Source organism: Solanum lycopersicum, chromosome 1 (genome assembly GCF_036512215.1).
Source record: "Solanum lycopersicum chromosome 1, SLM_r2.1".
NCBI classification, from domain to species: domain Eukaryota; kingdom Viridiplantae; phylum Streptophyta; class Magnoliopsida; order Solanales; family Solanaceae; genus Solanum; species Solanum lycopersicum.
Window position 1 is genome coordinate 88,692,366 of NC_090800.1, and position 22,555 is coordinate 88,714,920.

At 31.9% G+C, this 22,555-nt stretch overlaps 3 protein-coding genes across 3 annotated transcripts; 2 read left to right on the forward strand and 1 right to left on the reverse strand.

Annotated features, from left to right (window-relative positions):
• Positions 1–882: 882 nt before the first annotated feature.
• LOC101256528 (transmembrane emp24 domain-containing protein p24delta4) lies at positions 883–5,210 on the forward strand. Its single transcript, XM_004230454.5, has 4 exons — positions 883–1,233; positions 3,131–3,346; positions 4,694–4,770; positions 4,859–5,210. The coding sequence occupies exons 1-4, from the start codon at positions 1,030–1,032 to the stop codon at positions 5,001–5,003; spliced, it is 642 nt and encodes a 213-aa protein (XP_004230502.1). The 5' UTR covers positions 883–1,029; the 3' UTR covers positions 5,004–5,210.
• A 1,037-nt stretch (positions 5,211–6,247) lies between these two features.
• LOC101256812 (F-box protein At1g10780) lies at positions 6,248–9,375 on the reverse strand. The gene is made up of 4 exons (XM_004230455.5): positions 9,252–9,375; positions 7,210–7,946; positions 6,849–7,129; positions 6,248–6,757 (listed from the first exon to the last, which is right to left on the reverse strand). Exons 2-4 carry the CDS (start codon positions 7,940–7,942, stop codon positions 6,521–6,523), a joined length of 1,251 nt encoding a protein of 416 aa, XP_004230503.1. The 5' UTR covers positions 7,943–7,946; positions 9,252–9,375; the 3' UTR covers positions 6,248–6,520.
• A 7,358-nt stretch (positions 9,376–16,733) lies between these two features.
• LOC101257115 (uncharacterized) lies at positions 16,734–22,445 on the forward strand. Its single transcript, XM_004230456.5, has 5 exons — positions 16,734–17,346; positions 18,683–18,792; positions 18,883–19,251; positions 20,894–21,491; positions 21,900–22,445. The coding sequence occupies exons 1-5, from the start codon at positions 17,106–17,108 to the stop codon at positions 21,986–21,988; spliced, it is 1,407 nt and encodes a 468-aa protein (XP_004230504.1). The 5' UTR covers positions 16,734–17,105; the 3' UTR covers positions 21,989–22,445.
• Positions 22,446–22,555: the final 110 nt, after the last annotated feature.

Genomic DNA, 22,555 nt, shown 5'->3' on the forward strand with positions numbered 1-22,555 from the left:
AACATGAAATTTTTAATAAATACAAATATTGATAGTATACATAGTGATTTGAATACAAATTAAGAAAGCATACCAAATTCTAAAAAAGAACTATAAATACAAAACAAACTAATAGAAAATTGTTCGCGATTTTCGTCGTCTTTTCAAGACCCTCACGAGTAGACATAGATTTTACATTTGCGTTCTGAATTTGAGGAAGGTTTTGCACACCAATGAGTCTTGTAAATGTTTTTACCCTCTTTCTTCCCTCATTTTAGCAGTGGATCATACATTATACACTATTTGTTAAGTAATAAATAAATTAAAGGATGAAAAATCACCAGAAATTGGTTGATTAAGATGAATACCTCTAGTAAGCCTCTTGGATTCAGCCATTGGAGAGTAAATCATAACGGAAATTGAAAAATACAAACAATATTTTTTTAAGATTTAAACAAAAATAAAATTAGAAAAGAAATCTGAAAATAGGATAAAGATTAGAGATACCTTAATCAAAGGGATTCTTGTTGATTCAATTTTGGATTTAAAAAACAATCAAAATATATGGCAAAAAAATATTTGCAACTTGAATATTAGAGGAAAATCAGAAAAGATAACCATAAGAGAAAAAAAAATTAAACGGGAGAGAGAATTAACAATTTGAAAAGATAAATATGAGAGAGAGTAATTTTTTTTTAAAAAAAAGATATATAGAATTAATTGAAAAAGAGAGATAAAATAGGAAGGAAATTGGGACACATGAATTTTTAAAAATAATGACATTTTTGACATTATTGCTAATATTTATAAAGTATGAATATTTTACTAAATATGTTATTTATTTTGACTAATTTTTCCTTTTTTATTTGCTATATATAAAAGTTGTCCCTTCGTAATATGGTTACAACCAAAAGAGGCCCATGGATCCAATGGGCTAATTATGTTCAGAGACCGTAATAATTAATTCATTCAATACGAGAAGATCGATCTCCTTCTCCATAATTGAAGATCCCTAAGCTCTGTCAGTCAAAATTCTTCAAGTAGAAGGGAATGATGGGTGACATGAGCATGAGGCGATGGATATTCTTGATGCTACTCTGTTTATTGCACAAGGGACAAGCTATATGGTTGACTGTTCCCTCCATTGGAACCAAGTGTGTTTCTGAAGAACTTCACAACAACGTCGTCGTTTTGGCTGATTACTATGCCCTTCCCGATGATCATACCCATCCCAGCCCCACACTTTCCGTCAAGGTATCCCCATACTACCATTCTATATGCTCGCTTTACTCTCTATTAGTTAGCTAGCAGCCCCCATGAACACTGAACAACGACAGGGGACCAAATTTGTAGATGGAATTCCAACCTGGGTTTTAATTAGTTTTACTTTAAGATTAGGGAAATAATTGTTTGCTGGCGTATCTTTATGTAAATCAATCTGTGATTTGATCTGCTTAAAAGGGTAGTTAGTTAGGCATGAGCTTCTTTGTTTACATTGCAATAGCTATTAGATAGGCTCCATAGCAAGGAACTTGGTGTCCAGGTGAATCAGACACTTGTATTTGGCTTTGGCTATGCCCCTGAAATTGCTTTTGGTTCTGCCCTTGCTTCTGCATCATCATATGATTCAGTGTGTAGCCTTGTGCTTTTGTTGGCCACATGATAATATCAACTTAGGCTCTACATTCTACATCAATCTTAAAGATTTGACCTGTCAATTGGCATCATGGGTTCCAAATTTACAAAAAGGACTGTCACTCCCTGAATTTGCAAACTCCCCCCACCCCCACTCACACATACCAGTTTTTTGCTACATTTCCTTAACCAGGTTCCTACATTTCACAGAACATGTCTGCAGCCTCATTGCTTAACCTGCTCGAGCTTGCTGTGTGGTTGGATGCAAGTATGGAAAGTTAGCATAAGTGACATCTAATTAGTTCTTGAGAGTGAACTGTATAAACTCGTCTCAACTTGACCATGTAATATATGATACAGTTACAATTTGAATCTTGTTACATTTAACATAGACCTATATATAAAGTAGACTATTAGAAATTAGAAAATACGAAAATATCCCAATTCTCCCTAATGTACAGAAAGCTCTTTAAATCCATTACATTAATCATTTTAGGTGAAATTCACAAATAAAATTGTGCTTGCTTATTGATAGGAGTGTGATTAGTTAGTATATAATGTGACGATTTTACTTGTTTGATGCTGATATGTTCTTTGTTCCTTCAAAATAATTTTAAAAAGTTATCATCCTTATTGATAAAATAACAGTACTCTCCGTTTTCTAGTTGATAGAATAGAATCCTGCTTATACTTTACACTCAACTGCTTCTCAAAGTTGAGTCTCCTGAGTTATCTGATGACAAGGGTGCAGATTTTCAAAGCCGTACTGTAGGCAGATTAAGTATTCAGGCTTTTGGCAAACGATAAAAGAAAACCACTACGTAAATCTTCTTTTCTTGTCACCTTGTCTCACGTTCATGCAGTATTTTTATTGGGTTACCGTGTAGTATGAGGAGTTGTAAGGAGGTATATTTGCATGTAGAAAGTGGAGGAAAATGTATTTGTAAGTTAGCATTATGGGAGAGATTCCTTGCCAAGCCTGCAAATATTTCAATAGTCACACCTTAAACTACCCTGCTCTCTCATAACTAAGAAAATAGATGGTTGTATTCAAATTGCATAGAACAGATTAAACGCTTTAAGATTAAAGTATTCTTAGTTTAGTTGTTTATGTTTCTCTACTGCTTCACCTTCTTGTTTATTGTAGTACTAAAGTCTAGACAGCTCCAATGATTCAATGCATCAAATTCAACTTATAAGCTGGGTAGTGTATTATGTTTGTATATACCTGATTGCTCGATTAATCGATAACAAGTATTAAATCAAATGGGCTTGTACTGTGAATTACTCTGTATCTCTCTCACTCACACATTAGGAGGTGTTTTGAACTTAAAGAGGTATTGCTAGTGTTTTCTCGAGATTCAAGTTTCTTTTCTTTTTTTTACTGAAAAAGTTTATCGTCCTTTTGTTGGCTAGAAAATCTGTACAAATTTTACGGGAAATGTTGTGTCTGATTTTCATACTTCGTCATTTCTGCTATTGTAGTGAATCTTATAGCATGATATTACTTGTGCAGGTCACCTCACCATTTGGGAACACCCTTCATCACAAAGAGAACTTGACACATGGTCAGTTTGCCTTCACAACAACTGAGGCTGGCAACTATCTAGCTTGTTTTTGGGTTGAAGATGGTCATAATCCAGGAGGTAAGAGCTTAAATGTTGGCCTTGACTGGAAAACCGGAATTGCTGCCAAGGATTGGGATTCAGTTGCCAGAAAGGAGAAGATAGAGGTGGGGCCTGATTTTGTTGTCCTTTCAGATTTTGATCTTCGTTCGTAACATAATTGTCTGAAACCGAAGCGTGCTAGTTTGAAGAAAGTACAGACCCTCAAGGGACAAAAGAGGACTAAAAGCTATAAATTTGAAGCATGTTTCACTACTGAGTCAATAAGGCCATAGTTTAATGATGGTATAAATGAATCTAGAGTTCTTTAATGAGGGAAGTCAATGATATCGATGTCACTTGGATTTGAAATCATGGAGAGCTACGGAGAGTGTCAATAGTAAAATCTCTTATTGTCCACAGTTTGAAGAAAAAAAGAATTGGCCTATTCTATATGGCATCTAAATTTTGGTACATCATAATTGGTTGACACAATTTCATTTAATATCATGTCATACAAATTTAAAGAACGTATATTCCATTTAACAATCTAAATTTGAACTGTTTTATGTGATATTTCTCAGTCGAACATTCTGTTTAAATTTAATATTTTCTCCATTATAACTATTCACTAATTTAGTACATAAGTCAAAGATCCATAAATACTGTGTCCAATCATATATCGTCATATGAAATTGGCAGAGGGAGTACGAGGATGATTCTTACCTTGAGTAAGATCGTCAACAGGGAATAAGTAATCTGATTTATACCCTCACAGTCAATTTAACTGCCAAGAGAAATTTGTTTGTTTATCCTTTACCACAATCCCGATGTGGTGTGGTCCTTTCTGGACCCTGCATAAAGCGGGAGCTTTGTTTACCGAACTGCCCTCTATGTGCGTTTGAACACTTTGCCTTAGTTGGTAGAAGACCCTTTGTTTATGAACCATTTATGGATGGTGGTCCTGAGCATATAAGGTTAATTAATGACTTTATGTGGAGGTTTGAGTTCATTAATTCCTTTGTGTGTCTTTGCTTATTGTTTCTGGAGTTGGTAAGTGGTTGGACAAATGAATGTTCTCCTTCTTGTGAGGGTGGAGGGCTGGCCCCATGGACTTTGTGACCTAGGATGTTCAAGGATCAAGCTTTAGCATTAATTATGATTTGATTGTGAAAGCCAGAATTGTCACCTTATAAATCATTCAGGAAAAAGGCTTTGTGGAAGCTTCATTCCATGATGGAAGTTGAACTCCACGATTCATCCAAGACGAGGACAGTTTAGTTTAGCAATAGAAAATTCTGACAAAAGCTTGTATTGTAACTTGTTTAAGCTTCGGTTATGTAGTGTTATCTCCTTCTGTACAATTGATACATCAGTAAAGGATCATACTTTGGCTATTCTTTCCCTGATAAGTAGATTAATAGATCCTTTTCTGGAAACTGTAGAAATTTTACTCAAATTTCTGCCTCTAGTAGGGTATTGAACTTGAGCTGAGAAAGCTTGAGGGAGCTGTGGAGGCCATTCATGAAAATTTGATATACTTAAAGACCAGGTACTTTTTAAAATATGTTTATAGATGCAATGCTTTTGGTTTACTGTTGTTCTTTCACCTTTATACCATCGTCTTTTTGTCCTTTCAGAGAAGCAGAGATGCGGGCAGTTAGTGAAATAACTAATACGCGGGTGGCTAGCTTTAGTCTTGCATCCTTGGGAGTCTGCATCATGGCAGCAGTTTTACAAATTTTGTATCTGAAGCGATATTTCCAAAAGAAGAAGCTAATTTAGATGGCAGATAAAATCTTAGGACTAGCATCATTTGGCACTTTTTATGTGATTTTAGTGGATATAGCTTCAACTGTATCAGATATTGAAGGCAAAGGTTTCATGCCTTAAGATTTGTTCTTCACTTCATCATTTCAGTGGACATTGTTGTTGACTACTTGTACATTCTCTGAAGCAGTCTTGCTTATTTAAGCAGCAGAATTATCTCTACTTTTTCCTCTAGTTGAGATTCACTGTCGACTTTTGATTACAGGTTCATCTGAACTCATAATTTTCTACACGAAGAGTGTATGTCTATATTAATTATGTGTGAGTAAAAATTTACTAAAATCCAACAAATGTATTATTCTTCAATCCATAATTTTAATATTAAATTCGTTAATTTTAAATTTTGAATTCACTTTGAAAGCTCATTTATGATAGTTCCCTTAGTTGTCCCTTTATGGTTGAAGTTGCATCGATAACTTAAATTTTTTGGTTTTAAAAAAACGATAATGTTATCATATTTAATTTACTTGAAATTCAGCATCCTTAAATTTAATATTGGCGATAAATTGATAATTATATTGTTCGACTTTGATTTACATATATTCATGTGATAGAAATATATGATTTTTCGTTTTCAAGAAATTTCTCATTTATATGTGTGTCTTACTGACACTTTATAGATGCAGAAATATTCAAAAAGTAAAATAAAAAAATACAAGCAATTTCATCATTAATCAATTGGCAAAAAAAAAAAAACATTTCAAACAAGATCAAATAGTTAAAATCCAACCTTTAAATAATATATTTGCTAGGCCATATAAATTCTTTATGCTATCGATATATTATTATTATTATTATGACACATTAATTTAACTTAATATGTATTGACAATGTAAAGAATTTATATGGTGGATACATACTCGCTTATCTCTTCATGTAATAATAACCAATTCCACCAATATAGTTATTTATCTAGTACAAAGAGGATTTGTAAAGTATTTCGTGTTTGGGTTAATTTGTTAATGCTTTATAATTTGATTGTATTTTTATTAATTTGAGTGTTCTTAATCAAGTATATTACAAACTTATTACTCGGACATACATTTTTATTCCATATTACATTATCATCATAAAATAAACACTCCACATATTAGTTCCACAAACTGCGGACACTATAGTGATCATAGTAAACTCTTTCTCTTTGTACTGATATAGAAGCTTTCGCAATGATATAGCAAAAATAGAAAATTACGGAAACGTTTCATCTAAAACCAAAGAAATTCATATATGATTTCCTCAAAGTACTCATGAGTTTAAAACATCTGAGCTCCAAGTCTTAGCTATAAAATTCGAAGGTACATAAATCAAAGTAAAAATGTCTAGGAACTATGACGTGAATGGTCCAAGTATGTTCCTATTAAAATTAAAGAGAACAAGGAAATATCCAATCGTTATTCAATCGAAAAAATGGGGTGCGGCCCTTCCGAGGACCCTGCTAACGCGGGATGCCTTGTGCACTGGGCTACTCTTTTCTATTCAATTGAAACAATCCTGCGATGACTGTGAGTGAATTTGCAAATATCCTCAAAAAAATCATCTGTACTGCTATGGCTGCTCTTCATCTGAAGAATTCTTATTCTCATCTTCCTCAGTTTCTTCCCATAGTTGATTAGAGACTCTAGAGTACTCATCTTTTGTTCAGCATTCAGTGGCGACCTCACGGTGACTACAACCTCCTCAAGGCAAGGGATCATAAATCTAGAGTCAACCTGCAAACATCCAAGATTTCAAATGAGCTAAACAAACATTAAGTGCTTGCACCATGAGGAACCATTGAGCAAGGAGAAACTAAAGACTCACATTTCTCAAACTGTTTCTCTGGCAAAGAGCAGCAAACATGGCACCATGGATTTCAAATTTTGTTAGCTTGGGATGACTGTTAAAGAAATCAACAATATCAATCTCAGGAAATGGCTGAAGAGCATCAAAATCCCCAGTGAATTCCACCTTCATCAGGAGATGCTTGACTTCACTTGCCAATTGAAGCATATAGTGTATAGCATGCCAACACCATTGAACTCCTCTCATCTCCAATGACTCAAGTGCCACAAGCTTTCCAAAATCAAGAGCACTAACCCGTCCTACAATAAAAGTAGGTTGATTGTGATACTGTTTGAAAGTAGAGGACTAAACTAGTATTTAAAAATGGAATTTTCAGTACCTGCAGTATTAGCAATGATAAGGTCTCTGAGAAATTGAGTCTCAAGGACTCTGATCCCACTAAAGCCTTGCACTTCCAAATGTTGAAGATTTCGAGAATTGACAGTAAGGGAGCAGTTACCTAAGCCATTGAAATCAAGTTTGCATTTTTCCAGATGAGGAAGCTCAATAAAGACATCTGTCACTCCTTCACAACCAAGGAGCAACAGGTTACTCAAATTGGGGCAAGCCCCTAATGCAGCACGGAGGTTAGAGTCATCTGTTACTGCACCAACTATTTCAAGATTTTTAAGCTTATGGAAAGTGTGCCATTTTGGGCCACGAGTCATATTCACACCCCAAAGTTTCAATGACTCCAAATTAGTTGCTGCTCCGATACTGTCCAACTTCCTGGAGCAAGAATTCAAATCAATAAGGTTGTCATCCATCTTTAGTTCAAGCTTCTGTAGAGAATGTCCTGCCATTGAAAGCCATGACGCTAGGCCAGAACCACTAAAAGGACAGTATACAACAAGTTCTTCCAGTTTATTAATTGATGAAACCATTTGCTCAATAATTTCATCCGGAGAGAACCTCTTAACATCATCAAAAATGTTACGATGGAAGACAAGCTTGTTCAGATAAGGAATTGACTCCTTCCATCTCTTTGATACACAAGAAGCAGAAGCCACATCTTTTGCATTCGTTACATAAACTAAGATGCACGTGACAATGGCATCTGGCAAAAAGTCCATTTTTCTGGGTAGAGATATCAAACAGGTTATGGTCAGTTACAAATCATAACAAAAGAAAAAAAGGCAACATCAAAATTTTAAGCACCTTGATTACACAAGGTTTAAAATTTATAATAATCTTGAACATGAAAAAGAAATATTTTCATTCAAATTAAATCATGAGACTAACTCACACTTTAAAAGCTAGCAGAAAAGAAAGTTTCCTCAAGTCTTATAAGGAAGCTAGGGTTCTCGGCTTTCACTAGATGTGGGATTCATTCAATTCATCCCACTAAAGAAAAAGTACATATGTTAAAAAGTTGTCATTTTTAGTTAAATCCGTAATGGGTAAGGCAGAACAAAGATCTACAGACTACACGGATTAACTGAAATGGCATATGGTACAACGAATCCATGATTATAAACTTACATCTAATAGATTCAAACTTTGGCAAGAAAATTTTTTCAGAATTTTAACTAAACCAATGCAAACATTATTCAGCCTTAGATGCAGATTTGATATAATCATATAAATCTCATCTATCAATTAAAACAGAAATGAACCTACATCAACTGCCCAAAACTTAAATCTTTTAAGGCCAGCTGGGGGTTGGGGTAGCACACAAATCTGTAGCAGAAATTAACGATTGACCCATGTAAAGAAATTTATCGATAACGAACATGAATTTCATCAGATTAACAAACACCAAATACGAAATGTATGTTCATGAAATAAAACAGATTAAATCTTTGAACAGCCACATTGACAGTTCAAATCGATAAACCATTGAATCAATTAAACAGAAGCTTGCTATGAAGGATTCAGTCAAGTTTCCAGCTTTCAGCCACAAAGAAGATGCTCAGATTTAAGCTTATTCAGAGCAGAAATTAACAACGACCCATGAAAATAAATCCATCTATAACAAACAATTAACATGAATTACATCAGATTAACAAACACCAAAAACGAAATGTATGTTCATGAAACAAAAAAGATTAAATTTTTGAACAACCCCATTAACAATCTAAATCCATTAACTATAGAATCAGTTAAACAGAAGCTTAAGATGAAGGATTCAGTCAAGTTTTCGACTTTCAGCAACAAAGAAGATACTCAGATTTAAGCTTATTCAGAGCAGAAATCAACAACGACCCATGTAAATAAATCCATAGACAACAAACAATTAACATGAATTTCATCAGATTGACAAACACCAACAACGAAATGTATGTTCATGAAACCAAAAAAAAAAAAAGATTAAATCTTCAAACAACCACATTGATAAAACCCGATCGATAAACCATAGAATCAAGAAAAGAGAAATCTTACGATAAAGAATTCAGCCGAGCTCTATCCCTTCATCGATGTGGAAGATGCTCAGATTCAAGCTTATTTTAGAGAGAGAAAGAGATATAGAGAGAGAAAGGGAAGTGAAAAAATGGTGAGGGCGCGGGTATATATATATTGGAGCGCTGTGGAGCTGTTTTCAAAATTCAAAAAAGTTGTGTTTTTTTTTCATGCATGCAAAATAAAACCCAAAATGACCCGCTTCGTTTTTGAATTTTTGGACCGTTTATGAGCCTTTTTTTGAATGAAATTTATTCGAATAGCGCCTTAAGTTGACTTCATTTTTTTAATTTTACCCTAAGTCCTAAATTTTATACCATGTGTGAATATTGTTCCCTTTTATTTCTGAAATATTTGTCTTTTTCTTCAAAATATTTTTCAATTTGAAATTTAAAACTTAAATTATGTAATGCCTTGGAGCATTGTTCGTTCATGTTTTTATTCAGATTTATTTTATATATATATATATATACTAGAGAAAAAATAACAGTGAATTTGATTTTAAGGGTCTTTTACTAATCGTGCATGAATATTTGGATTGATTTCACTAGTTTGAGTTGTCTGTGTATTTCATTTGGAAAAAAATGGCATTGTACATTTTAGGGTAAATTAATTTTTTTAATTATTTTACGTTTATGCGTACGTTCGTGCATGGATATAATTGGATTGATCTCACTAGTTTGAGTTGCGTGTTCGTACTGATCATTTACTTATATTCTTAAATAAATGCGCAGATTCTTGAGGGTTTTGGGGTAATTTAATATCACTTTCCTTGATTTATAGATTTGTTTCCATAAATCTAGAACAACTTTTTGTTTTGTTTGGCGTAAAGACATAGATTTCGAAGTTGAAAATTAGAGTTTAGAATTTGTAAATTTTAAAACTTGTAGTAGTGTTTGGAATAAAAATGAATTTTTAGGAGTAACAATGTACTTTCTCTAAAAATCCCTTTGAAATGTGAAAAATAATTCAAGACAGATTTTCATACTATGATTCAAAATCTTTGGTCAAAGATATATATTAAGAATTTTGTTAAAAGTATTAATTGAGAAATATGTGGTCAAACATATAATTAAAGATGAATTTTTGAAATATAATATAGAATTCATGGTCAAAGCTAGCTTAAAATCAGTTTGACCCGAAGATACTTGGAAAATGGTATTGGGTCATATAACTTGGCAAATATATTTGTCAAGTATTTCAAATTTCCTCACGAGTTTCCAAGTACTAGAAAATACAAGTAGTTCTAATATTTGGAAATTTAAAAAAATTAAAAATTACCCCAAACTTTTATATTCTATAAAAAAAACTCATATTTATTAATTCTAACTATATTTTTTACTACCTCCTCCGAAAAAAATTGAGTTTAATTTTAGTGACAAAATTGAGAAAAAAGAATAATTATGTTTAGTGGGTTATAATTATAATTGTAACAATGACAAATTTGAGTATGCGATTAATGTATAGTCTTGCATATATTGTTATTTTGTTATTATTGATTGTTATCAATCATGTTATAAGGTTATTTTTAATGGGACATATTCATTATAAGATGATTATACAAATTTATGGGTATTTCAATAGTTTTTAGAACTTATCATATTTTTTGAAGTAGCGAGGTATTCTTGAAAAAACTTGGAGTCAAAAACATGGTATAATTTCACCAAAAAATTGGCCCAAATATTAATTATAAAAAATATTCTAAAACTCGGGGCCAAACACTGGCTTAGACTTTATAGTTTGAAGTTTTTGGCTAAATTTATCTCTCAAATCCAATGTACATCCTTATATTATCTAAGTGAGCAAAAAACATTTTTATACGATTATACCATCTAAAAAATAGCAAGTCATCTAATCTATTTTTGTTAAGAAACTGATTGAATCAATAATTTTATTTCATTTTAATTTAATCATGTCTTAGCTACGCCGAGAAGATTAAAGTTACCTAAAAAGACTAATGATATGAGTAAAAAATGAATTTTTCATCCTCGGAAATTAAATTGTGTGAATTGTTAATTTATAGAGTATGTTTTTTTTGCATCATCAAGTAAATTAACTTGCAATAATACATGGGTCTTGAAATATATATTTATACATATTGGGTTCTGTTCGTTAGAAAGAATATATATTTAAAAATATTACGTCCAACTATTTAAATATTTTTTTAATAAAATACTCGTTAATCGGTATGTACGTTAGATGCAATCCAATTCACATTTTATAAAATGCCCAAAAATGCTAAAAATTTAGGGAAATTATGTAGGCGCTTAGTTATGAAAATAAAAAAATAATTACTTTATTTGAAAATTTTAGTTGGAGTTGTATTGGGACTTACTTTTTACAAAGAATATTTAGAATTTAAATATATTTTGTCTGAATATGATTTAAATCCTCAATTTTTAAAATTAGAAGAACCGCCCAAATTGATTAGCTTAACCATGTACGTATATTCATTCGATATGGCATATTTTATTTTATTTTTTGATGTCGTGAGTTTCTTAAACAAAGATAAACATAAGGATGAATTTTGTAAGTTTTTTGTTTAATTATATAATACAAGGATGCATTTTGGATTTAAATCATACTTTAAAATTGATTTTAGACGAAAACTCTTATAATGCAGGTTATGCAAATATTATTTATTATTTTTACCATCAACTAAACAAAAACTATGAAAAATTATTTATAATATATTCTACTCTGATTCATCTTATAGTGAAAATATATATAATATGTTTTTTTAAAAAGTAAATTATAGAATTTGTTGTTGTACGTATATAAACATTTGGGTTAATTTTATTAGCTCAACTACTTTTATGTATCATTAATTTAAACATTTATGTTAGCACAATATATTGAATAATCTTGAGGATTTTTGGTAATTTCAAACCACTTTCCTTAATGTAATTTTATGTTTATGAAGTCATCAATTTATTGTAATTTTTCATTATTTATCACTTTCAAGGTTTGTTATTCCAAATAAACATATGTTTTCAAAAAAAAAAAAATAGCATTATCTTCTGTTAGTTGAGAGATGCTCAATTAATTTTATGACCTAAAATTAAACTTTAATCAATAGATTCTATATTAGTCAGTTTATACATTTTTAAGATGCAATACAACTAATAGCAGTTTTTACTTTTTTCAAGTTTTGAATAAGTCACCCCTACCATCCCCTAAAAAAACATCAAATGTGAAAATAATAATTAAAATAATATAATATGTTAATCAAAATAAGTTCTACCTCATTTTATTTGGTACAACATACCATTTGTTATATTGTAAAATATTTATTTATTAAACGATCTATAGTAATGAAGTTTTAATGGAAGAATAATGCACAAGTAGCCCCTCAATCTATGTCGAAATTTCAGAGACATATTTATACCATACTAAGGTCCTATTACTCTCTGGACTTATTTTATTAATAATTTTCTACCATTTTTCGACCTACGTGACACTATCTTGTGGGCCCAACATTGATTGACTTATTTTTTTAAGCTAGTGCCACGTAGGTCGAAAGGGGGTAAAAAATTACTTATAAAATAAGTTCAGGAGCTAATAGGACCTTAGTATAGTATACATGTGACTCTGGAATTTTAGACATAGATTGAGGGGTACTTGTGCATTTTCGCTTGAACGTAAATAGTACCACTTTCAAAATTGTTGGAGTGCTTGGTCCTATTTGTTTCAATATAAATTATTATTTTTTAAACAATATGATCTCCCTTTAACATTTTTAATACTCGAGTTTATGTATTGGTTTCAGTTAATAAGTTATTTCTATGTTTATTTCGTAAGTTTATTTTAGGGCTTTTATTTTAATGAATTACATGACTCTACTGTCTTTTAAGTGTTTTTGATATGGTACAAAATTAAATTCGAGATCTTCCATTTTAAGAGTTTGGTGAGTTATTATTTGTTTGCAGAATTTGATATTTTATTATTGTAAAGAAGTTTATATTATATATATATAAAAAAAAACTAATCAAACATGAGAAAGTTAAAAACATTTGTTACCTACCAAGAATTTTAAAATCTGGCAATTTGCATGCTTATATTATTGTTATGTTATACAGTGTAACTGTGTGTACATAGTTAAATTACATCTAATCTGATTATTTAATGAGCAGTTTTGTTATTTCATCTTTATATTCAAATAAATATTTGATTAGAAGTATTTTTATAATATATTAACCAAAAACATTTTAGTTTGAGCATATCTTTTTTAATTTCTATATATCATCAAATGATACCTTATTCTTTTGGTGAACCAACATCTAATCAAACCAGTCCATGGAATATCCTTTTTTTCATGTGTATCTTTTTTTTTAAAAAAATTAAAAATAAATAAACGTGCATAGGTACTCCTAACAATTTTATAAAAAAATGTTAGGATTCTATACACAAATTTGAATTATTAATTAAATCTTCTAAGGAGCACTATTGGTTAAACGTAATCAAGTTGATTATCAAATCACAAGAATTTTGATCACATAAATAAGATTCCTTTGTAACTTTACTAAAACTTTCTCAAATTGTCGATTATATAGAAGGTCGTTGGTAGAACATTTTTTTTCTATTAAAAAAGTCTAATGTGATGCTAAGTATAATTAGTCAAACTCAAGTGTTGATAACGAAACATCAAGTTTGCGTCAATTTGATTTATTCTTCTAGGTGTGCTGTGTATTTAACACACACCCTTTATGAAGTTTTTATATAATCCCGTAACTAAAAAATTAAACCTTCAACTTATTTTTAAGAGGAGTCAATATATATTGTGGGTCCGCCCCTGTTTATGAGACACAAACACATAAACAAACTTTAGTCATCTTATTAGTAATGTTTCATTTTTCTTGTGTTCGAATATATAAACGGTTAGAGGCAAATTCAATATATATATATATATATATATATAACATCTTATATAAATTTGTTGTTTTTTTGTTGATTAATAATCGATTAGATAGCAGTGGTACATTAGAACTAACTTATGTTTGATTTCTAAATATGTGTAATTAAATAGTTTAACTTAAGTATATTTTTATGATAAAAATAATAATTGATAACAATAAAAAAATAGTGTGTAACTGATCGCATGAATGATGAGACCAGCCTAATCTAAAGTCAAGGCTTTGCCCTATATGCATAATAAACTAAATTATACTAATTCTCAATTCTAAAAAAATATAATAAATATGCATAGTAAACTAAATTATACTAATTCAATTCTAAAAAAATTTAATAAATGTGCATAATAAACTAAATTATACTAATTCAATTCTAAAATTGATAATAAATATGCATAATAAACTAAATTGTACTAATTCAATTCTAAAAAATTGATAATATATACTCCCTCTGTCTTAATTTATGTGACACTTTTCGTCTTTAGAGAGTTAAACAATTTAAGTTTGATCGGAAATTTGCGCATGAAATCTTCAAAAAAATTTAAAACAAGTTACAGCAATTGATAATTTAAAATGTTTTAATTTTTTAAAAAAACTTATGATAAAATATAAACTCCTTTAAATCTCAAAATTCAAAAAGTGCCACATAAAATAAAATAAGATGAAAAAGATAATATTATGATGAAACGTTCTCTAACTAATTTAACTTATTTCTATAGTCAGTGAGTTTAACTATAAAGTGCATTATACATGTATACATTGACTTATATTGAACAAATAACCTTTTCAACTACTCCTATTAACTTCATAAAACAAAATTGTCAAATATTGTCATTAAAGCAATATGATGAATTAATGATTGACCAATCAGAATTTGATTATTTTATTGTCTATGAGTGCCATAAAATATAATCATAAAATTACTCAAAGTAATCATCAAGTTCCAAGTGTATTAATGCAAATGGCTAACCCTTTTTTGCATTCCATTAAGCAAATCATAATAATTCGATGACCATCTTGAGTAACTCTAAAAAAGAGAAATAAATAAAATTATTAAAAATCACACATACAAAATATAAAATAAAATAAAATAAAGTGAAACATTGTCAAAAAGAAAAAGAAGTAAACACAATATTAGCATCATACAAAAATGCAAGAAATAAACTATATTTTCCTTTTATATAAAATTTAATGAATAAGATTGTTTCAAGTAAGTAGACTTTTTTTCTTCTTCTCAAATTAAGAAAATGGGAACAAGATTATCACATAAGAAATCAAACTCTCGTTAATAAAGTGAAAGTTCAAATCATTAATTAATTAATCTATTAAATTTTTACGTAGACTAATGAGTCACTAGTTTAAAATGCCAAAATTCCACAACTATTAGTTTTGCTCGAACTTAACACTTAATTGGAAAAACAAAATAGTGAAATTATTATTAGCTAAGTTTATATTACCTCCGACAATCATATCATTAGGGCCCGTTTGGACGGGCTTAATAAAAGCAGCTTTCAAAAAGTACTTTTGAAAGTGCTGAAACTTATTTTTAAATAAGCAGTTATGCGTTTGGATAAAAGTGCTGAAGTTAAAAAAAAAAGTTGTTGATGTGTTTGGCAAATAAGTGCCGATAAACAACTTTTTAAATCAAATGTCTGAAATATCCTTAAAAGTTGTTAACATAATAAAAGTTAATTAATTTATATTTTATAGCCATAAATAATTATATTTTGCTATCATTTACATATTTCTTTCTCATCACAAATTATTTATAAGAGAAATATAAACTTATTATAGATTTTAAAGATATATAATTTGAATAGATCAAAGAACGATTTAAGATTTTATTTTAGTTTCATCCATAAGTAATAATAATAGTCTATCATTCACATATTTCTTTATTATCACAAATTATTTATAAGAGGAATATAAATTTTTATTTAAGTTATATGTGCAACTTATTTTACATTTTAATAATATATAATTTGAATAGATTACTTGAAAGATTTAAGATTTATGTTATTTTCATTCATTAGTAATAGTAATTGTCTATAATCCACACGTGAAAAGGAAAAAATAGAAAAAGGAGATGTTAGGGTTATGTGGGTAATTTGGAGATTATATAAAAATATTAAGGGTAAAAAGGTAAAAATGTGATCAACTTAAAACAGCTTATAAGCTGGAAAAAAAAGCACTCCTACCCCAGCTTTTAACTTTTTGTTTAAAATAAGTTTTTTTAACTTAAAATAAGTTATTTTGAGGACTGCCAAACAGCTAAATATGTCAAAAATCAGCTTTTAAGTCAGTTTGACCAGCTTTAAGCTGAGCCAAACAGGCTCTTAGTTTTTTTAACTTATTGAGTTTCTTTCAAATATTTGATTTTTTAAAATAAATTTATTAACCGGTCTTTTAATTAGCTCAATCTATTATGCTCATTTTTATTAATCCCAACTATTTTCGTCCAAGTAAATTTTGAGGTCTCTAACAACTTATGTAATTAGCAAATATAATTATACGTATCTTTAATTTAATATCATAAAATTCGAAAGAAATCAGTAATATTTGTTGTTTTAATGAATAATCCCCCTCCATTCACTGGCATTGTCACTTTCTCTTTGTTTCCTCTCTCTTTCACCTTTGCTTCTACCCAACGCTTCGTTTTGCCGAATAATTCCCTTTATATATTCTAAATCCAATATAATAATTCATCTTTCAAGCTTTTTTAGCTTAGTGGACTTCAACTGTAATGGCATTCTACTGTTTTTTTTTTTTTTTGTATTAAACATATATGTTCACAGTTCACCATAAACACTTGGCTTTGAGTAAACCCAGTTGTCAATCCGATTTTTATTTCCTAGAGAGAGAGGGGGAAAAGGGGTGTAGTGGAAGTCCTATATAGAGAGAAACACGGATTACAGATGCTCTGGGCATGGGGAAATTGCAAGGACAGAGACTGCCAGTGCAGAACCAGAACGGCGATGGAGTTGGTTCTACAACTTTCTGTCAGAGATGTTCGATGGGTTTTTCAAGAATCGGCTTACAATTTAGTTTCAGGTGTATCGCCGTTTTGCTACTGAGTATTGCCCTTTTTCTCTCTGCTGTCTTCTGGATCCTTCCACATCGTTCTAAGTTATCTGGGTTTGACGCTAAAGAGGCGATCAAGCATGCCGGTCAGTTTCGCTTTTGACTTATTTAGACTTTTGTCTCCTCCTTTACTGATGTCTTATAAGGGTTTTGGATTTTTTTTTTAAAATTTGCTGTGCAATTAGGGTTTTTGGATTTTTTTTAAAAATTTGCTATGCAATTAGGGTTTGTGGGTGAATTAGGATTATGGGTTTATCTGGGTTTGTTCTTGTTTTGCATAAACATGAAAAAAATGTATTGGTCTGGTGATTCCCCATTTTGCCGTGCCCTAATGTTTACCAATTAGATGCCCAGTATTGAAATGGTTGAGAATTTCCAGACATCTTTGAAGCAGCCAAGGATTCATATAGTTGATCCCAGTTAGTTTTGGATTAAGCATTAGTTGAGTGGTTGACTGTAGCTAAGTTGCTTGGACTCTTTCCGCACTCGTGTTGGATCCTTCAAAATACACTATTTTTGAAGGATCCCGACACACACCCGTCGACATTTTTGAAGTGTCCGAGCAACATAGGACTGCAGTATATGGTTGCACTGTTTTGAGTAGAAGGATGTTTTCTGGTTTTACTATGCTTATACTTGTAGGCTCATTGTGTTTGTTTCTCAATATTATTGCTGGTTTGCTGCTTCAAAAAATTCTAATATTGTCAGGCTTAATTGTATCAAGTATGAGTGATGCTTGTGACGGCTCACATGCAGTTTAAGTTCTTCGTTCTTGCTCTTGAGCGGGGTTTGCTTCTTAGGATTTTTGGTGATGCTTATGAAGGGTTGCATTTTCAATGGAATTAGGGTGTAAGGAGATGGACGTACTGATAGTTTGGTCACTATATTGTGTAGCTTTAGTAAATGGAGATCCTGATTTCTTTCTTTCTGGCAGCATAAAATACAAGATTTTTTTTTCTCTCTGGGATGCTTCTCATGATCTGTTTGGTTATAGGCAGGAAGTGCTGTTGTAGATCTTGCTTCACAAACTTATTACTTTCTGCAGAATTTTGGCACCCTGAGTAGTCAATAACAAGCACTAGATTACTTTTGTGCTTTCCTTGGCTGGTGGAATTCTCACTTAAAGTGGAAGCCTTCTTCTCCTTTGCTGATGTCTCTGTTTATTATAGTGATCTAGGCATTACGTTGAATGTCAGTGTTCAATCTTTTATGGTGCTGTTTTTTCCTTTAAATTTACCTGATGAAGACAATATCCTTAAAATGTATGTGTGATGTGACTGTTTGATCATTGATGTGGATAATCTCCTAATATTGGTGACCATTCAGATATTGTCAGCTGTGGAGACTGATTTCCCGTTCATTTATTTATTTCCTTTGGTTTCTAAACTCATCCTTACGTCTTGGTGTTGCTGTGTTTTTCAGCCACTACTCAAGCATACTTCAGATTGGAGAAGCCAGTTTCAGACATTGTTCCCCACATTGCAAGACTGGAGTATGATATTTTGGAAGAGATTGCTATCCCTAACATGAAGGTTTGCAACCTACCTTTTATTGAAATCATAGTTTATCAATGCTGTCTCTTTTCAGTTGCTTGCAATTTAGCTTGACAATGGAATTTGCAGGTTTCTGTCCTATCTGTGCATGCAGCAGGTTTGGCTAACCAGACTAACGTAATATTTGGTTTTCTTCCGGATCCAGTTGATTCTTCTAGTACTCCAGTGTACTTAAGTCTGCTGAAGTCCGCTTTATTGGAACTGTATCTTCGAGATACCAATTTGACATTAACTTCCTCAATATTTGGACAACCATCTTCATTTGAGGTTTTGAAGTGTCCCGGTGGAATCACTTTGATGCCCGAGCACCTACCCTTTTGGGACCTACCTGATGTCCTCTTCAATTTTACTCTCCACAGCTCTATTGATGAAATAAGGGAAAATTTTATTGAGCTGAAGGAACAACTGATATCTGGCTTACGTCTCAGTCAGAGTGAGGTATATGATAATATCTAAATCTTTTTTTGTTTTTGAATTGACATTTCTGGATGAGTGGGAACGTAAGATTTTGGATGCTTCTTAATTAAGACTTTGTGCATACTTTAGATTGGTCTGCTTTTGGAATCTTGGCAAAGAGTGCACCCACATTTATGTTGAGCTTTTCGACCATACTTTTGTCTACCTATGCATCCCCTTTGGTCTAGCTTAGTACTTTTTCATGGCTTAGGAGTCACCTCGATCTTGATCCTTTCTTTACTGTTGTGCTACCGATCTCAACTGAACAAAGCAGTTCTATTCTATGGTTCATTTTTATGAGAAACAAACTATAAGAAGCGTGTGCAATGCAGTGTTGTTTTATGATTTTTCATTTGGTCTATGGCTCACTTGCTGTTGACTTTTATATTTATTTCTAAGGGAAGTTTCCCCGTGAACTATTCACGGTTTGCAACACACTTAAACTATGGTGTGTTGCTATTACCCCTTGTACTACAAAAACTTAATAAGAAGAGAAGAAAGATAAATACAAAATAAAGGGAAAGTGCCACACAGCAACTGTTTACAGACTAATAGTAGCTGTCACACGTCACCAAGAGAGTGAAGTTTCTCTTCATGCCTCTTGGCACTCCATGATCGTTTGAATAGGGGAACATTGTAGTTCAGGGTAATGGCAACTCTCTGTAGTTCGATTATGAAAGTTATTAGATGTGAAAGCTTTACTGTTTTTTTAACGCACTCTCTTTATATTTTAGAATGAGTTTCTTTAAGTTTTCTTCTAGATGTCATATTTTTCTTCGACGTTTTAATAGCTGAGTGGATACTCTTTTCCAATGTATACTCCTTTATTTTCTTCTTTCTCTTTGACGATTTACCTTTTCACATTATAAATTCCCTACTCAAGTATAGATAAGTCGTCCCAAAGATAAGGAGTTATATTCCTTCAATAAAATTCTTTAGCAATTTTTGTTATTTAAATTACAATTCCTAATTGATGTTAATATTACCTTTGTCAAAAAAGATTCTAAAAGGAACATAATGATACACAATGCCTGTGTTGGAAGTTTCTTGCTTAAATTGTGAATAAAGAGATCGTTGGTTGTCAAGTAACAAAGTTTTGTTGGATATATGCCACACAAATCTTATTGTATCTGGTTTTAATTGGATTTCCCTGTCAGAAATTTGCGTGATCAGTTGCGAGGAGGTCTTAGACATGTTTTTCCTATGTTGAGGCTGTCACAAGCAGTTCAATATTGCTGAATGAGATGGAAAAGTAGGTGGTGAACGTGACAAAGATTTACTTAATATTTTATAGACATTTGGCCGTGGATAAAAACCGTATGGAAGTACCTATTGCTACTCATGCCATAGTGATGTATAATTCATAGTTAAACAATAATTATCTGCCACCCTCTAGTGATGTGATGTCAAAGTTATATGACCCCTATGGGCAAGTTGATATTTTTCATGTTTGTTGCATCAATAATTTCTGTTTGCTGCCTTTCCCTGTCTTATTTTTTCTCCTTCCCCTGTATGGGAAATATTAAAGTGGGTGCAGGCATTGCTGTCTGCTTTTGTTCATGCTGTTTACCATAGTACATTTTTAACTGTCAGATCTGACTTATTTTTCTCCCTTTTTCTTCAGAGTGTTTTCTTACAGATATCAAATAAAGTTGGCTCCACTAAAGATCCCCCAGTTGTAGTTGAAGCTTCAGTATATTCAGATATTGGGAGTCTGCAACCTCAGAGGTTAAAACAATTGGCTCAAATAATTATGGGATCTGTTCCTAAATCAAATCTTGGCCTTGATAACTCTGTTTTTGGTAAAGTGAATCAAGTAAGTTTATCTTCCTTTCTAAACCGTACTGTCCATGCTGCCTCGCCTGCTCCAACTCCAGCTCCTGCTCCAAATGAACCTTTGTGGCCATCACCTTCCCCATCACCTTCTGTTTCTTCATCTCCATCTCCATCTCCAGCTCCCTTGTCCAACTGTCGTAGATTACGGTCACATGCTAGACATCATTGTGGTCCAGCTCATGGAGAAGAACCTAGCAGCTCTCCATCTCCTATAGCTGATCCACCTTCTCCTGTGACAAGCTCTGGTCCACCTTCAAGTAGTTCTGGAGTTGCAGCAAGCCCATCATCACATGCACCTACTTATCCTCCAAAACTAAGTCCCAGGGTGAATCTTTCTCCTGGTCCTTCTCCACAAATGTCTTCCTCAATCTCATCTTCATCATCATGTAAGTTTCTCCTCATCATGTGGTCTTTATATTTGTGTTATCTCAATAATTCATTCTCCGTTATCATTTTGACATGTTATTACCTAGTGGGTAGGATCTATCACTTGCTTGTAATGGATAAAGAACCTATGGAAATTGGCGACTTTAGATTGTTTCTTTAGGATCTTTCTTTAGCTACAGCATATTCTGCTTTGGAGGTCACAAGAAATAAAGTGAAGAAGTAGGAAACTCTTTCATGGAAACCATGTACTGGTGGACCTTGTGATTAGTCTAGTAGGAATTTATGTGAAGAAGTAGGAAGCTCTTTCATGGAAACCATGTAGCGGTGGAACTTGTGATTAGTCTAGTAGGAATTTATGATATTTTTGTGCTGCTCAGTAGCTGTTTGTTTCGTTTTCTTTCTTGCAGCTCTTGCACCTGGCTTTTCTTACAAGGGGCTCTGCTTGTTCTGGTTATTTGGATTGGCAGTATTTCAAATCCTTGGTTGGACGTGGTGACTGTCGTGTTCTGGTTTGACAAGATTTTAACATCTTCAAAGAAGAAGAGAGGTGTATACTTAGCAACAAACAACTTTATTTGATTAGGAATTATAGCATCATTTGCCAGTTAGTCTGTGGTTACCATGGCAAGTCACGGTAACCACACTATATGAAGAGAAGAAATCACAGGTCAAAGCCAAAAGGTGGCAGGACTCTGTTTGACATCACATGAAGACAGTTACAAAGATGTTTTCTTCCCGAAGGGAATGACTACTACATGCTCATCTGCAGGTTTTCAAGGAGATACCAGTCGTAAGATATGTTGGTTCATCTTGAACAAGCTGCAAAAATAATGCAAAAGAGCTAATATTTTACCATATTGTATATTCTTACTCAAAACTGTACTCAGCTGCTTTTCATGTGCTAAGAGCTTTTAATCAGATAAAATATCAGCCTTTTGGCACTTGATGCATTAGTATGTTGCGAAATGCAGACCGGTAACGGTCTTTGTTTCTTTGTGAGGTAAAAAATGTTAGTTTTTAGAAAAAACATTTTAAAGCAGGTTGAAAAACATAATTATGGGAA